We start from the raw sequence: 17,331 nt of genomic DNA on the forward strand, positions 1-17,331 counted from the left end.
ATCTGTAAATGATGACTGAGTGTTGGAGTGTGCCCCTGACTATCTGTAAATGATGTCTGAGTGTTGGAGTGTGCCCCTGACTATCTGTAAATGATGACTGAGTGTTGGAGTGTGCCCCTGGCTATCTGTAAATGATGACTGAGTGTTGGAGTGTGCCCCTGGCTATCTGTAAATGATGACTGAGTGTTGGAGTGTGCCCCTGACTATCTGTAAATGATGTCTGAGTGTTGGAGTGTGCCCCTGACTATCTGTAAATGATGTCTGAGTGTTGGAGTGTGCCCCTGACTATCTGTAAATGATGTCTGAGTGTTGGAGTGTGCCCCTGGCTATCTGTAAATGATGACTGAGTGTTGGAGTGTGCCCCTGACTATCTGTAAATGATGACTGAGTGTTGGAGTGTCCCCTGGCTATCTGTAAATGATGACTGCGTGTTGGAGTGTGCCCCTGACTATCTGTAAATGATGACTGAGTGTTGGAGTGTGCCCCTGGCTATCTGTAAATGATGACTGAGTGTTGGAGTGTGCCCCTGACTATCTGTAAATGATGACTGAGTGTTGGAGTGTGCCCCTGACTATCTGTAAATGATGTCTGAGTGTTGGAGTGTGCCCCTGACTATCTGTAAATGATGTCTGAGTGTTGGAGTGTGCCCCTGGCTATCTGTAAATGATGACTGAGTGTTGGAGTGTGCCCCTGACTATCTGTAAATGATGTCTGAGTGTTGGAGTGTGCCCCTGACTATCTGTAAATGATGTCTCAGTGTTGGAGTGTGCCCCTGGCTATCTGTAAATGATGACTGAGTGTTGGAGTGTGCCCCTGACTGTCTGTAAATGATGTCTGAGTTTTGGAGTGTGCCCCTGACTATCTGTAAAGGATGTCTGAGTGTTGGAGTGTGCCCCTGGCTATCTGTAAATGATGACTGAGTGTTGCAGTGTGCCCCTGACTATCTGTAAATTTGCTTAATATAAGGAATTAGAAATGATTTATACTTTTACTTTTGATACTTAAGTATATTTTAACAATTACATTTATTTTTTTACTTAAGTATATTTAAAACCAAATACTTTTAGACTTTTACTCCAGCAGTATTTTCCTGGTTGATTTTCACTTCTACTTAAGTCATTTTCTATTAAAGTATATTTACTTGTAGTTAAGTATGACAATTGGGTACTTTTCCATCACTGAAAAAAAGGCTTTCAAAAGAGTTCTTCGGCTGTCCCCATAGGATAACTATTTTTGGTTCCAGGTATAACTTGTTTGGGTACCATGTAGAATCCTCTGGGGAAAGGATTCTACATGGAACCCAAAAGGGTTTTACCTGGAACGAAAAAGGGTTCTTCAAAGGGTTCTCAAATGGGGACAGCCGAAGAATCATTTTAGGTACTAGATAGCACCTTTTTTTCCAAGAGTCTATTAATGTGACCGTGCAGCCAATGTCCGCGATAGCTATGCCGGGAGCCACTTGTGGATTTGACAGTTCGAACGCGGTTCCACCTCTAACACATCAAAACACCAGCTATGCAGGTGTCGGCTAGCGTGAATATGATTGAATCAAGCCCTATGTCTGTATGTGCACTATCTCCCTGTCAGCCGTTGTGACTGTTTCTCTCTGTGCTTAACCCGGGGTTGTGTGAGAGGATTGTATGTTTTTAGAAGAGCTGGCTGGTTTAGTCTCAGGCCCTGGCTAGGCCCTGCACTCCGTTCATCATGACAAACTCTGTTAGTCTAAATTAATCTGCTATGTTAATCTCTGTGTCAGGACCAGGGGTGCTGCGTGCTAGGAGCAAATGATTTCTCCCGGGTCAGATCTGAAAATCCCTCACCGCTCTTCTGCAGTGTTTTATGTCTTCTTAAACATGTCCTCAAGGACCCCGGAGATCAAAAGACACTTTGGACGTCTACTCTGTATACTCTACAGGTCCTACAGGATGCATGGAGCATGTGTCTGCGAGTTGCCTCCAAATGGCACCCTATTTTCTATATAGTGCACTTCTTTTGACCATGGCCCATAATCACAATGTAGGGAATAGGGTGCCATTTGGGACACAATCTTGGGTTCAAGAGCTCATTTATAATATTGTTTGGTTTATCATTGATTTACTGGTTTTCGTATTGTAATATTTTAGTTTATACACATCCTTTTCCAGTAGTACTTTAAAGTACTACTTAAGTAGTTTTTGGGGTATCTGTACTTTAGTTTACAATTTATATTTTTTTACAACTTTTACAACTTTTACATTTACTCCACTCCATTCCTAAAGAAAATATGTACTTTTTACTCCCATACATTTTCCCTGACACCAAAAAGTACTTGTTACATTTTCAATGCTGAGGCAGGACAAAATTATGGTCCAATTCACGCACCAATCAATATAATGCGTTTATCATCCTTACTGCTTCTGATTTGTGTACTGCGTTTGTAAATTATGTCTGATTGTTGGAGTGTGCCCGTCTGTCTGTAAATACATTTAAATCATGAGGTCTGGTTTGCTTAATATAAGGAATTTTATGTATAGCATTTAGTTTTACTTTGTACTTTTACTCAAGTTAAAATATGTAGTACTTTTTCCACCACTGTACTTAAGTACATTTAAAACCATAATTTTACACTTTTACTCAAGTATTATTTTCCTGGGTGACTTTTACTTTTACTTGAGTAGCTTTTTATTTAGCTAGAGTATCTTTACTTTTACTAAAGTATGATAATTTAGTACTTTTTCCACCACTGTCTTTTTCGAGGATAGTTGTAAATTAACAATGCAGCCTACATGTTAGTCTTTTCTCAGGGCCTCGTTAAGGCATCCTTCTCAATAAGTATGGCCATAGATAGTGTTGGGTGCATACATACACACACGCACACGCACGCACACGCGCACACACACATTATTAGGTCGACGTACTCTTCTTTTATTTCAAGGCTTTAACTCAGTACTGGAGAAGTTGAATACATTTGAACCATCACTAATGTGTTAGAATTCATAAATGTTGCTTCATATTTAGAACATGTTGCTAACTTATTTTTGCTTTCTTTTGTTGCCTTTTTTCCAGCTTTTGTGACATTTCACGAAATAATTGATCTCATACTGATATTTCCCCCAAAATCTTGTTGTTTTTCAAAAATAAGTAGTTGTGACATCTAGTGGTGAATGCTGGTACTTCAAAACTGTTTAGAGCAAGTCCACTAAGATTGGCAAGAACAAGCAAAAAGTCAAAGCCAGAGGCAGTTCCAGCCCACATTATGTGTACGCGCCCCATGCCTGAAATCCAAGTCGTGGCAAGTGTCTTTTCGGAACGCAGAGCAGGTGAGAGCTTCCAAGGAAATGTTTATTTAGAAGGTTACAGCAGCCTGTGCGCGCGCCACCCTCCTTGCCGGTCTATTCTGGGCTGATATATGCTTCCTTGCTGGTTATCTCCGCCAAGAGATCTGTCTCCACTCCTCCAGTGGTGTGTTGTCGGTGTTCTCACCCAGCTCACGTTCTGAGATAGCGAAGGCAAGGGGCGCGATATAGAATGCAGAATAGACTCCTCCTGCCCCCAAGATAATTGCCAGGAATCTCGATAATTTTGTTAAAATAAAGTTTTTAAATGTCCTTCTTCAAGTTAATCAATACATTTTCTGTTGTCTGTGTAACAGACCACTAATGTTGTATTATTGGACCTTTATTTAACTAGGTAGGTCAGTAAAGAACAAATTCATATTTACAATGATGCATACCCAGCCAAACCCTAACCTGGACGTGTATACTGCCCTATGCGACTCTCAATCACAGCCGGTTGTGATTCAGCCAGGAATCGAACCAGGGTCTGTAGTGACACCTCTAGCACTGGGATGCAGTGCCTTAGATCGCTGCGCCACTCTATGGCCTGCTGGTCATGCATGCATCTGCCCTCTTATTAGCTACTGTTGCCTTCGATCTTTGAGAGAATATATTTCCATTGTTATAGTGTTCACTTGACTGTCTTGTCAATATAATAGACCATCTTTGCTTCTAATCACCAGAGAATCACCAATGGCTATAAGTGAATAGGCTACTTGTCTTATTATAATTCAGATTCTAGATAGCTGAGTTGGGAGTGATCAGGCAATGAAGAAGAAGAAAATATACTACTTTAAAATGGAGATTGCCTCAGTGGCGTTGTCAATAATGGGACTGATACAACATGAGTCCTCTATCTATCTCTCTGGCCTGTTGTTCACGCATGCCTGCCCTCTTATTAGCTACTGTTGCCTTCCATCTTTGAGGACATGTATTTCCACTGTTATAGCGTTCACTTGACTGTCTTGTTAAATATAATAGACAATATTTTGCTTCTGCCATGTCCTAGGGAGAAACTTAGTTACAGTGTTTAATGGCATGTGTGTATGTTGTTTGTATAAACATATTATTAATCTAACTCAAATAATAGTTTCATAAATAAGCAAAAGACTGAAAGTGTTACTTTGTGTTCGGTCTCCCCTAATTATCTGCTATTCAGTGGAACAGACAACAGATAATGGACGCTTTCCTTTGCCCAGCCGTTGCTGACATGCCAGATCAACAACGCCTGGATAGGTATTTTAAGTATCAGCTAACCACATCGTTTTGTTATAGCAATCTCACGCAACTTTTGGTTGATGCATGCAATGTCTGAGCAGGGGAACTCGACCAATGCATTTCCTCTTTGCTGTATTGATAAAGCTATTTTATAGGCTATCTAATTTGAGCTCAAATATCGGCTTTTTACGGGAAAATGTGCCCTTGCGATTGGCCAACAGTCAGGCAACAGTGCAACAGTGATCCAATCAGCGAAACACCTGCCTCCACGATCACTTTGCTGAGAGATGTTTGGAGATTCAGGTAAGTGTAAACATCCGAAAATCTACATAAGCACACAGAACACAAGTCAACTGTAATGGACAAATAGATTAGCATCATCATGTCATTGTCTGGCCCTGATTTTAGTGAAAGGAGTCGAGTCTGTAGCCTACTTAGTCATCATGAGTCATGCTGGGTTGGTTGGTTGGTTGAGATCAGGAAGAATTACATTTTCTCATGCCCATGGGAATGCATGTGAAAATGTGGTCAAAACGGAATATTCAATTGCTGTAGCTGAATAATCATATAAATAATTATAGTCTAATTATATAAGTTAAAGATGAGCAAGATAATTTGAGTTATCTCGGTTCAGGCTTGTCTCGTGCTCTTTTGAGTCATGCACACACTTTTAATTAACTCGTGCGCACATTTTATTTAATTTCGTTCCACCAGGCCAGGTAGAGATTCTATTCATGTCTGTTGTAGAAACAATAGAAAAATAGCGGCCTACACTGATCACTGAACAAAGTTGTGAATAGTCTTGGCCTTTTTACCCCGAACCGTCACCAATCAATCATTAGTCGCATCCATGAGTCCACTAAACGAGCCTATTGATCAGTCATTGACTGATTGCTTTAGACAAATAGTTTGTTATCCGAGAGTGCGAGGTCGAGTAGCTCACTCTGTTAATTGAAGATAACAGAGTGGGCAACAATGGCCCCATAATAGAATGAGAGTTTTGTGATTATGGCTGCAGAAAGAAAAGAAAAGAAACAAGAAGGGGTGCTCTAATTAGAAGAACCGTGGCTGGTGGGATCTCCCCCAACTCCCCTTGCCTTTATGCGCGGGTGTGGGGAGGCTGTGTGGCCGGCAGGCAGGCGACAGGCGCCGGTTGCTGGACAAAGGGCTGTCTGCTGCCAAAGTGGCTTGGCGTCCAAGCGCCAATCCTCCCAAACTTCCCAGCCTGTGCTGTGGCGCTTAAAACAATTTCACGGTGATATGGGACAAGTTCACCCCGACCAAGGCATCTCTCTCACGATTAAAATAATAAAGTTTTCATCTGTACTAGCCCGTGTGAAGACAATATTTGTGTACTTTTTGGAAAGTTATGCCTTCGGTTTCTGTACTGCGACAACAAAATGCTTATAAGGCCTATGGCATGTTGAGCACTGCTGTTGAATTTAATTTGGGTCTAATTTCTTAAGGGAAAGTATATTTAATTTAACCCTCCTTATATGTCAATTATTTTTGATTTCAATAGACCTATAGACAACCGTAGGCTACTGTGTTTGTGTGTATCATACAAATAGTGATCCGTTTTTTTAATTCACTCAAACGGTTAACTGCGTCTATAGGCCAAGTGCCATTGAACGTGTAGAGGATATGTGCGGTTGAATTGGAGAGGAGGATACGGAACTTCCGTGTCTCGCCCTCCTATAAATACTCCTATATTACTATTCTATTCTATTAATAGTAAAATACAGACAATACTACAGGAAACACTGATAGAAACACTAACAGTAGCTCAGTTTAAAAATAAGTCCCTTGCATGTGTCATCACTCACGTGCCTCTATTCAACTGCAACGCAATGAAAATATGACAATTATGGACCTATAGTCTTAATTGTTATAAGAATAAATTGACTAATGACAGTTATACATGCTACATTGCTCTTATGAACAGAAACCTACAATACATTGATTTGCCTTTTTAAAAATTGTATAATATAACATAATATTTCGTGTGAATTTGTTAAACAATCATCACTGATAAAGAACTATAGAAATACTTGGCTGAAAAAATTACATTTTATCCTTAAATATACTGCCGACAGAGGGCGCCATACACTCAGTGAACTACTTAGGTCATGTTTCACAAAAGTGTGTGTGTGTGTGTGTGTGTGTGTGTGTGTGTGTGTGTGTGTGTGTGTGTGTGTGTGTGTGTGTGTGTGTGTGTGTTTTCAGGTCTTTGACCATTTTAAGTTCTATTTTGTAAGGCGGTATTATCATTCATTTAGAGGCATCATTCATCTGATGTTGGTAGATAATAATTCGGCTATAATACTAGTAATAGGTAGCCTATATACATTATGAATCATTAATTTAAATTATTATTATTAGTATTCAGAATTTCAAAAGTACTTTAACTGTATCCAGTAGATACAATATATGAGTGAACAAAACTTTTTAACACATTGTTTTTTTTATTGACATTTTGAGATAATTCAACAAAAAAATGAACTTACCCGGACAACCAGCATAAACGAGATACGCTTTCAAATTAAATATATTTATATATAGATATGCATTGTGCCCCATTTAAAGATACATGCTATCATCCTCTCCTGTGTTGGAGTGAAATGACCTGAGGTTTTTCTACATCTCTGCCTCTCCTGCAGACAATAGTCAGGTAATGTGACAAATAGGCAGCTTCCTCTCTATCTATCTCTCCCTCTCTCTTTCTATCTCTCTCTCTCTTTTCTGATATTAGTTTTTGCAGACAGAGATTGCAGATAAACATGGCACATATGTTTGTTTCCTTCACGTGTCACAGGCAGATAATCAGCTATGCCTATGCATTACATTTAAAGACGTTCTGGTTCAAACCAACAAGCGCTAAATAGCTTTCATTTACAGAAGGCCTATACGTTGATGTAAAATAAAAAATAATAAAAAGCAATGAGTTAAACTCTAAATATTATATACACGCCAATGTACAGTTTTGAATAAATTAATACCAATTGCATATTCTTGGATTCCTTTATAGCTTATTTACATAATTAATTTTAATTACATAAATAGTTCAAACATTTTTTCTGGCAAAAATGATAGGCCTAAGCTTTCTTCTATCAATTATATTTAACGGAATGTTTATTTTATCCATCCCTTTTGAAATAGCCTATGTTTTGAAAACCTTTTGGATGTAGCTTGCTTTCCTGTCATTCCACAGGTTGCACGCCCATATTCATTCAGTACTTATGCTGTTGCAGTGCTCTCATCGTAAATCAAAAGCACGTCTATTGATTATAGTTCGATAAAGTTCTTTCTTTCTTCAGTCCCTAAAAACAATGCCACGACGTTTCCACTGTCCTTTTAACATCAATATGTTCTACATGACGAATGTTCTTAGTAGGTTTTCCTCCTTGTGGTATGGTATCCTCTTTGTGTACTCAAGTTTTAGCCAGCAGCCTAAAAATTCAGTGCCCACTTTTGGTTTTCATATTATTTCGATGCTTCAATTTCCTACAATATTGGAAGCGTACCCCACACAGTAACAGTAAGTGATGACGCTGGTTCTCTCTCCTTCATTCCCTGCTTCCTTGCTCAGTCCAGGTGCGAGATAAGGTAGGCCGGTATTGCCATTTCCTCGCGTAATGTGCTGTACAAAATGTTTAATAAAGTCCTCTGATTTTCAAGCCAAGTGGTGGTGGAATATATTATTCCATTAGTGAGATCACTTAGGGGAGTCTCTGGGGGGATACGTCTCTCTCTGGCTCTCCAGGCCGCTCACGAGTCTCTGGATGTTTTGGAGCTCATTGATAGAGTCCTTCATCGATTTGGGAGAGCTGGTCCTATGACTCGACCCCGCTTTGTTGTTGTGGATATCAGGCACTGGACTCGTCTCCCTGCTGCCCGATTTGGAAGATTCGGAGCCGGGGTTTAGTCCGCCTGGCAGGCCGGTGGTGAGTAGACTTGTGCTCTGGGCCATTGACACCGGGATCTGGTAAGGATTAAACCGGAGCCGAGGGCGGGAGCTGGTGAGGAAGGGATTCCTCGAGAGCGAGCTGGCTGTAGTGCTGGCGGGCATGGCGGAGGCCGCGGCTGCAGCAGCAGCCATGTAGTTGTATGGGTATGGGAACAGGCCTCCAAAGGTCGGCATGGGAATGCCCTGAAATCAGACAGGAGAAAATGGCAGTTAGCACTAGGACCGTGTTGGTGATAGTGATATATTCAGACCATGATGTAGCCTACTCAAATGTGTAGGCCTATTGGGGGAACCCGCTCAACGACCAAATTATGCACGGCCTGAATAGCTAGTTCACTTCAATAATTAAACCTACAAGGAAGTCATCTTCTCCGATGTTAATGAACCCCTTAGAATAATGAAGGCTATACGCATTGGATGCTAAAAGGAGAACGCTTATTCCCAATCCAAAGGGGGGTAAATAAAAGCAAGGCCTTGCGTTTTTACACACATACATTTCCTGAGTGGTTGTTCATTTGAAACAAATATCAGACTGCTTTGAAACACAATTAACAAAACTGTTGTTCAAAATAATGGTAATAATAATATAGGCCTATACTTTTTTGTCGCTATTCTGCCAGCATGCGTCCTCACTATGGTAAGCGTGCAAGAGACCCAAGCTTCCCTAGGCCTAGTGGCAGTGACCTAATAACCCAAAAACATACTGCGACATTGAGTTCTGCCCAGAACAGGGCCTGCTGAATCTGGCCAGTTAAATGGTACAAAGCATCGCGTCTACAGTGGACTTTTGGCACTAAGTTTGAACATACTTGTAAGACTCGTGCCTTTACTTAGATTTGTGGGTATTAGGTAGTTGTTGTGGAATTGTTAGATTACTTGTTAGATATTGATGCACAGTCGGAACTAGGAGCACAATCATTTCGCTACACTCGCAATAACATCTGCTAACCATGTGTATGTGACCAATACGATTTGATTTGATTTGATTCGTCAAAGCCTATTCTAGGCCTAAAGTCAAACGAGCATAATGGCCTATAAGTGATCTCCGAGGTCAAACAAACAATTTGTTGCTGTGTAGAATTAAAGTCTCCCTTACCTGGGAGGCGAGCATGTGCTGCGACAGATGGAAGGGGAAAGGGTTCGGGGTGCCCCCCGTGCCCTGGGCGGAGAGGCTGCCGTTCTCCATACCACTTGCTCCAGATACCGACGCCAATAGATGTCCCATGCTCATGGCAGAAAACGCTCCTGGGCCCATAGCGAACTGTCCAGGGTGAAATAGCATTTGTCCGGCGTTCATGGGATTAAAAAACTGCTGGCTGTGCAAGCCAGACAGGGCCAGACTCTGCAGGTGGCTCGCGCTGAAGTGTGAGGGGCTGTCTGTTTGAACCATGAGCGGGGAGAAACTCTCCTTGCTTGCGCTTATCCCGCCACTGTCTGCGGTGTTCTTTTTTGACGAATCTGTAGTGTCTTTCCTGTGCCTGTTCTCCGTTTTGTCTCCTTTCTCAGGGTTCCTGAATATGGAGTCGCTCGGCTTCCTGGAGCCAGGATAGTCGTCTTTCTTGTCCAGGCTCGGTTTATCTTTCACCCGGTCCTCGCACCTCGGGCTGAAGGGAGAGGGCGGCTCCGGTCCAGGGCTGTTTGATGCGGTACAACGCTCATCCTGATGATCAAGTTCTTGCTCACTGTCAGTACAGGTTTTATCATCTGTTATAAAAAAAAATGTGTAGTCAGAATTAGCTGTATGTTGGTGGGCCTAAATGTAAAATAACACAAAATTCCATGCCATGCTCAGACTTAAATAAATACAAATATATAATTAATAATGGAATGTAAAATAGCAGTTGAAACGGCAGTGGTTACAACATTCACAAGCACACACACACGCACTGTGTAAGTGATTATTTGAAGTGTACAGTCATGATTTAGTGTTAACATGCCTTGTCTAACCGTTTCCTTCCTACATGTCAGCCCAAGAGGCTTACTCCGAGCATTAACATGTGGCTTTTGTGTTGTATTTTAACCCAAGAGTAAATAGACTTCAGTTATGACTCGAAAGTTGAGCAGTCAAAAGTTAGTTTTTCGATGGTCAAATAGCCTGATTAAGTCTATGCATTACAACAGGAAACAGTTATTTAATATTTCAATAATAAGTGAGTTGAACAAATAGCCTGTCACGAAAGAACATTGAAAATCTAAAGAACATGAGCTGTTGAAAACGATCAAAGTACATTTTGTCATTAGAAAATGTACTATTACTCTGTGTTTTCTTGGTAAATTGCATTTTGTGTTGCATATTTTTTTAAACTAGGCAAGTCAGTTAAGAACAATTTCTTATTTTCAATGACGGCCTAGGAACAGTGGGTTAACTGCCTTGTTCAGGGGCAGAATGACAGATTTTTTTTACCTTGTCAGCTCGGGGATTCGATCTAGCAACCTTTCGCCCTCTATGGGGCTACCTGCCGCCCTCTATGAATTTTAGTATGTAAATCTAATACTTTGACATAATAAATTAAATTAAGTTATCACAAACCGTACACTATTGGGTATAGGCCTAAAGCCTATTCTCTCAAATATGCTAAATTACTAGAGGATTTGGCCTATAGCCTACATAGTTCAGCCACCATAAGTCTAAATGCCATTGGCCACAATTGCATTATTATGTTTAAGCCTATCAAACGAACTGAGATTTAGGTTGAATATAATTTATTTTACCTCGGCTGATTCGACTGAACCTAAGGGGGCTGGATCCAGGTCCGATTGGGGAGTGCGCACTTTCTCGGCCAGTTGTTGGTTCGCTAGAGGAGGCATCAGAGTCGCCCCCGTCTCGGTCTGCTTTGCATTGGTCTTCATACATCCGCAGGGAGGGAAGGGTCAACTGTTTCCTAGAGTTGAACGGTTCCCTTTTAATAATAGTGGGTACATGTATTCAAGTAAGGCATCCATACACCATTAACATTACATGATGCCAGCATTAGGCCGACCTACATTCAATGATACGCCTGCATCAGAGTTGAGAATAGCATGCATTTTGTCATTTTTATTTTGTTAACTAATAAACAGATTAAGGAATAACGCTGGGGCATTGTTAAAACATGCATAACATAGGACCTATGCATATGATCGTATTATGATAATATAATTTCTATAGAACTAGGCTAGACTACACAGTGTGATGGGTGAATGAACCTATGCATATGATCGTATTATGATAATATAATTTCTATAGAACTAGGCTAGACTACACAGTGTGATGGGTGAATGGACATAACCTATGCTTTACCTTTTCTCTCTCCTTCCATTTCCAGTGTCTCTGAATCCTTTGGCAAAAGGGTTATTATCAATCTTCAGTTGTGTTATCTGTAGACAGGATATAGAGAAAATATATTAGGCAGTGCAGGGTGTACACAAGATAAACGAGAAAAACAATGACAAATAGGCCTAACCATAGACGTTACAATTAATTATTGTTATTATTAGTAGTACTAGTAGTAGTATTGGGCCCATAACTCGGCCTATGGGCATATAGGTCCAGTTAGGCCGAATAATGTCTTGGCCTATATATAGTGTCACGTGTTGTTCTCCACTTGATTCAGTCTGATATAGTTCTCCCACATACATCGTGTCCCGTTAAACACACCGAACAGAACACACTCAGATGAAAGAAAGCCCCGGTAGATGTTGCATTATTAATAGGGGTTTAATGACGAGGCGTTATTCTCACGAGCCCCATGAGAAACATGCAGTGTCTCTCCATCCATTCTTTTCGAAGAGAGTGAGAGGGGGAGAGCTGAGTGCGGGTTGCTTCATGCAAGGCATGTATGGAAAAAAATACTGCATGGGCTTTAAAGCCAACCCTGTCACTGGAACCGCTGTACACGCCGCTTGGCCTAAATGTTTCGATACGGAGTTTGTCCTGTTTGAGAGGCCGGTGTTTTCCCCCTCCTCACCGTGTATGGAACTCTTGAGGAATTCACGAATCGACCAATCAGGGAGTCACAGTTCCCCATCTGTCACGCTTTGATTGCGCAGGCAGCCTCTGAAACTGTGTAGTTCGCGGACAAACTGACGAGGCTAGTGCCTTCTGATCGATTGTGACTCTTTGCCATAAACTTTACGATAGCAACAAGACCACCTCTGACACGGACGCCAATTAGACTCATTGAGGGGAAGAGGAGAGGGGGGCGCAGGGAGCTAGACAATTTTAGACTGCAACTAAAATAAATACTCACCATCAATCTTAGGAATTACTGACACCCTGAATAACCATGGGGAAATCAATCTTTAACCAAATGGTGTCAGTGTCCAAAGAAGCGCCATCTAATTAGATTTGAATGGAATTGTAGCCAGCAGCATATCGTCCATAGCCCATAGACGGAAAGACAACAGCAATAGCCAATCTTTACAAATACGTATTTTACTAGTCAAATATATGCCTGCAATTGCAGGCTAAACTGGTTAAGTAAGGTTAACCATAACATTTGACAATGATGACCAACATGCGGTTTGATTGAGCAGGTGCATTTAGTCCTACAGATTAAAAACCCCGCAGCAACTGTTTCACTGTAAAAAGTATGTCTTTAACGTTCGCAAACAAAGATCATTACACGCAACAAGGTTAAACAAACGAGTGAGGCCATCTAATTCCACAAATGAGCCAAGTTTTCACAGCATAAAAACAAACAAAACAAAATCCAAATTGAAATTCAGTTTAACCCTTTGCTGATACAAAATCGTGGCATTTGTGTGAACATAACTCTTATGGCGAGGTTATTTCATGGTCTCGAACATTAATGTAGCCTATGTTAAATTCCACTGTATTGTACAGTATTGTATAGTATTGTATGGGCTACTGTATTAAATTGCTTACCTTGTCGTTTTGATAAGCTGTGACAGCGATGAAGTCAGTCTCCGGGAACACGTATGTCCTGAACGTGCTATAGGGGAGCTTCAGGATGTCGTTGGCCCTCACGATATGAAACCTGGGCTGGTATTTGTGCATGGAATTAAGAATCGTCTGTGGAAATATGGGAAAAATGAATTATTATAATTTCATCGAGACCATCTGATGATAAGCCTATCTCGAAATAACTCGTAGGCCCAAAAGTGATTAACACTATAAAATGACATTAAAATATGCTATTATTATTTCTTATACTAATTATTACTGGGCCTAGTATCATTATTATTCATAACAGTGAGTAGGTCTTATTTAGAGTTGGGCCTAGTATCATTATTATTCATAACAGTGAGTAGGTCTTATTTAGAGTTGGGCCTAGTGTGTATTCTCAGAATGCAAGAGAACACACCTGTGGTCAACCCAGATCGAGATACAAAACAATATTAAAGATAAACAGTTAATGTAATGTTTGCATTGTCATATCTGCTGGCCAACCTACTGGGTATCTGATAACATTTATAACATGTATATTATATACATTCATTAACTATAACAATACGTAGGCCTATACACAGTGGCTGAATAATTAAAGGTAAACTTTGGATAGCTTACGGCCTACATCTATCAAAACACTGTCTGCAACATTTTGCAAAAACGTCTGGATGCGTCTGGCATGTAAATATTCAATTTGTTTACAGTCGGTTTGTTTGCACATAGGAGCATTGAACACACGCTGCAGCTTCTCTCAATATAGCCTACTTTGTGTGGCATCCATCATTTCCCTCTTCTCCGCGGATATTTTTTTTTACAGTAGGCTACAAAAAGCACTTCAGGGACCGAGGCACGGCCTTCGAGTTCGAGTACAGGCTACATCCATACACTGTTTTTATTCCACGCTGCTCAAGCAAGCTCAAGACAGTGAGGCTAGATCGGAGTAAAGCTATCAAACCGAAAGGACGCCACAGAGACTCGCCCTATCCAAACCGATTTCCACTCTGCCCGGTCTGTCTCCTTGACCTGATTTCTGAAGTTCATAATCCCCAATTCTCACGAACTCCTTCCTCTTCGTTTATATGAGGCTTTTTAAAAATAGCAAATCTAATACTTGAATCATGAATACAATCCTCTTCCACAATCGTGTACAACTCAGTACTACAAACAAGAGCATGATATTAGATTTATAGGTTACTTTTATGAAGCTTTAGACATTTTGGGAGATCATATTTGGAAAGAGGCCTGTCGACATTGAGTTGAACAATGTCCTGGCAACAGCCTGGCAATACTAATCCATCTATTGGGAAAAATACAGTGGCAATACGTTAGGCCTACTAAAAATCATGTTGCAAATAGAATGAGAATATTCAAGAACTATAGAAATATCTCGCTCAAAAAATCCAACAGTATCTGTCTATAAATACATTGTGTTACATCTAACCTAAAACATATTGTCTATAACATGTGTGTAATTTATTGTTATCCATCAGAAATACAATTGCGTGTTTAAATGTAAATAAAAGTCAACATACAGTACTTACAAATCCATGCTTGTCCGAGATATTGTTGGTCAGCTTCAGTTTATGAAAAGCAACCGGCTTGGCCATCCACTGCTCTCCCGTAGCCGGGCTATCCGGGTGAATGTACATTCTTTTGGGCATCTCCGGATCGGCCTTTCCCGCTACCATCCAGCGAGAATTGTGGAACTTGTAGCGGCAGTCGTCAGCAGCGACTATATCCATCAATAGAATATACTTGGCTTTTTTATCAAGCCCATTTATTCTGACTTTAAACGGAGGAAACATTCTCCTGGAAGACAGAAAAATATGCGTGGAATTAACTCCATGTAGGATTATTCATACAAATATGACATTTAATGTTGTCAGACAAGACCCATAAATCTGGCAATAACATTGTAATAACACGACTTGCTCTCTCTCTCTCCTCTCCTTCGTGTCCAGGAAAATGCAACACCAAGTCATCGATCGAGGCAAATTATAAAGTAATATTCATTGACAGAACTGTCATTCATAATAAAAGCATTCCATCGAATTATGTACATGCAACTTTGCAAATACCATGATAGTTGTAGGAAATAAAACGAATAAGGAGTAGGTCCTAATTGCCTACTTAAAAGTACTTTGTATTTATTTTCTATTGTTAATTATAATATTTAGTAATTCGTCGGCAATCAGCCGAGTGAAATATATTTATGATATGACACTATCAGGTTAAATCACAATCCTCTTTTTTCAAGTCTGACAGTCTGTTTACAAAATCCAGAAGCTCAACTGTCACGAGAGAATGCAGTTTGATCCATCCATATGCTATCCTCGTTTTACTGACTAAAGCCAGGGGACCTTTTTCCCTCTCCGGCAAGACTGCTAGCCTAAACTAAATTCTACATTTTCAAAATATGTCAAATATCCTTTACTGTCAAAGACGCTCCAAACTTGATTATAACTTCATTATAATCGTACCATCGAAACTAAATACAATGCTATCAAGTCAGGTCACAATGATAAAGAAAACTCTGTTTGTATTTTATCACTTTTAAGTTAAATTATGTATTTATTTCGATGATACATTAGGCTTATAAGTTAAAGAACATGCAATAGAATACAATGAAAAACACAATCACATCGAGCCAGTCTTGCCTAGCAGGGCCTGGACTATTGCCTATAATCCTAAATGTAGCTACTTCTTTGCTTTCGCCATAATCTTGCTGTAGCGTTACAGAATAAATCTGAACACAATGCACATCTTAACACAAAGCCTATACAGTATGGACAATGTTTGTCCCAAAAAGATGTACACGCTAAAATCGCCACTGATGGACAGAGAATAACCATGACGCTGTAGTCAGCTTCGCTGAAAATAATTGTCAGAGCGCACTCTCACCTTCCAGATTTGGTAATAACCATCTCTGTTCCTATTTTGTGAAACTGGTCCCATAGATCCTTGGCCTCCAGTGTGACTTTAGGGTCGTCCTCCACCTCTTCCTCGGGCTCCAGGCTCTTCAAGCTGCGGAGATGAGCCGCCTGATGGTGGTGGCTGAGAGCCGGGTGGAGCCCTCCCTCCGCGGCTCCGACGAGATGGTCCGACATGGGCTTAGTGAGAGCCCCGTGTTGCAGAGTGAGCGTCGGGAAGAAGGAGGGCTGCGCGGCCGCTAGGAAAGCTGACATGGAGAAGTCGGTCGGCCGGTGAGCGTGGAAAGGGTGATAAGCCATGGCAGTCCCTGTGAAAACTGGATCTCTCATCGGTGCATCCAAAATATCGAAGTGAAATGATGATATACAGTGATATTCTCCCCCCTGGGCAAAAATAGTAGGTCCGTTTCCAGAATAATTTATTTCAGTCTTATTTCTGTAAGAATTATTCAGAAGTAATTTTGAATACGGTGCCAGATAGCTAGCCTATGAATAGACGCGTTATAGATGGTTATTATCTGGAAAAAAATGAATTGACAGGAACTAGCTTATACTACACGTAATCTCCCGTTGCTGGTACCTCCACGAAGTACAGTAACAATATCAGTCAAAGATAAAGAAGCAGCGACGCTTTGAGAACAGAATCTTGGTTTCCTTCTTTCTCCCCACCAATCGCTTTGATAAAAATAAGATGTGTCTCTCGGAAGGCTAGAGCAATCATTCCACACGGACACGGAGTTGAAATGATCTTGCCCTGTTCGCTGTAGAACTGTGACTATCTCACATGTCCTTCCTGCCTCGATCCCAACACTAATGAACCAAGCCCCTTTGATTGCTGATTTTACGCTTTCTGGACCAATTGTGGGCCTCTATAGGCGTGGTTTTGACAGCTCCAGCCAGGCTCTAAGAGAGGGGGGTGGACAACAAGGTGTCGGAAGCATTAGCAGTAAGAAAACATGTCAACGGAATAAAATATTAACCAATGACAGGAAAGCTCGGGAAATCCCACCC

At 40.8% G+C, this 17,331-nt stretch overlaps 1 protein-coding gene across 4 annotated transcripts; it reads right to left on the reverse strand.

Moving 5' to 3' along the window:
* Positions 1–6,974: 6,974 nt before the first annotated feature.
* Positions 6,975–17,303, reverse strand: LOC110507676 (T-box transcription factor TBX2b). 4 transcript variants are annotated; one of them, XM_021587818.2, is made up of 7 exons: positions 16,292–17,303; positions 14,923–15,199; positions 13,367–13,513; positions 11,780–11,856; positions 11,212–11,399; positions 9,596–10,203; positions 6,975–8,682 (listed from the first exon to the last, which is right to left on the reverse strand). In XM_021587818.2, the coding sequence occupies exons 1-7, from the start codon at positions 16,648–16,650 to the stop codon at positions 8,248–8,250; spliced, it is 2,091 nt and encodes a 696-aa protein (XP_021443493.2). In that variant the 5' UTR covers positions 16,651–17,303; the 3' UTR covers positions 6,975–8,247. The 4 variants fall into 4 exon arrangements, with proteins under 4 accessions (XP_021443493.2, XP_021443495.2, XP_021443494.2 ...); XM_021587820.2 differs by having other exon boundaries at positions 11,212–11,381; positions 16,292–17,301; XM_021587819.2 differs by having other exon boundaries at positions 14,932–15,199; positions 16,292–17,296.
* Positions 17,304–17,331: the final 28 nt, after the last annotated feature.

Source organism: Oncorhynchus mykiss, chromosome 27 (assembly GCF_013265735.2).
Source record: "Oncorhynchus mykiss isolate Arlee chromosome 27, USDA_OmykA_1.1, whole genome shotgun sequence".
NCBI lineage: Eukaryota > Metazoa > Chordata > Actinopteri > Salmoniformes > Salmonidae > Oncorhynchus > Oncorhynchus mykiss.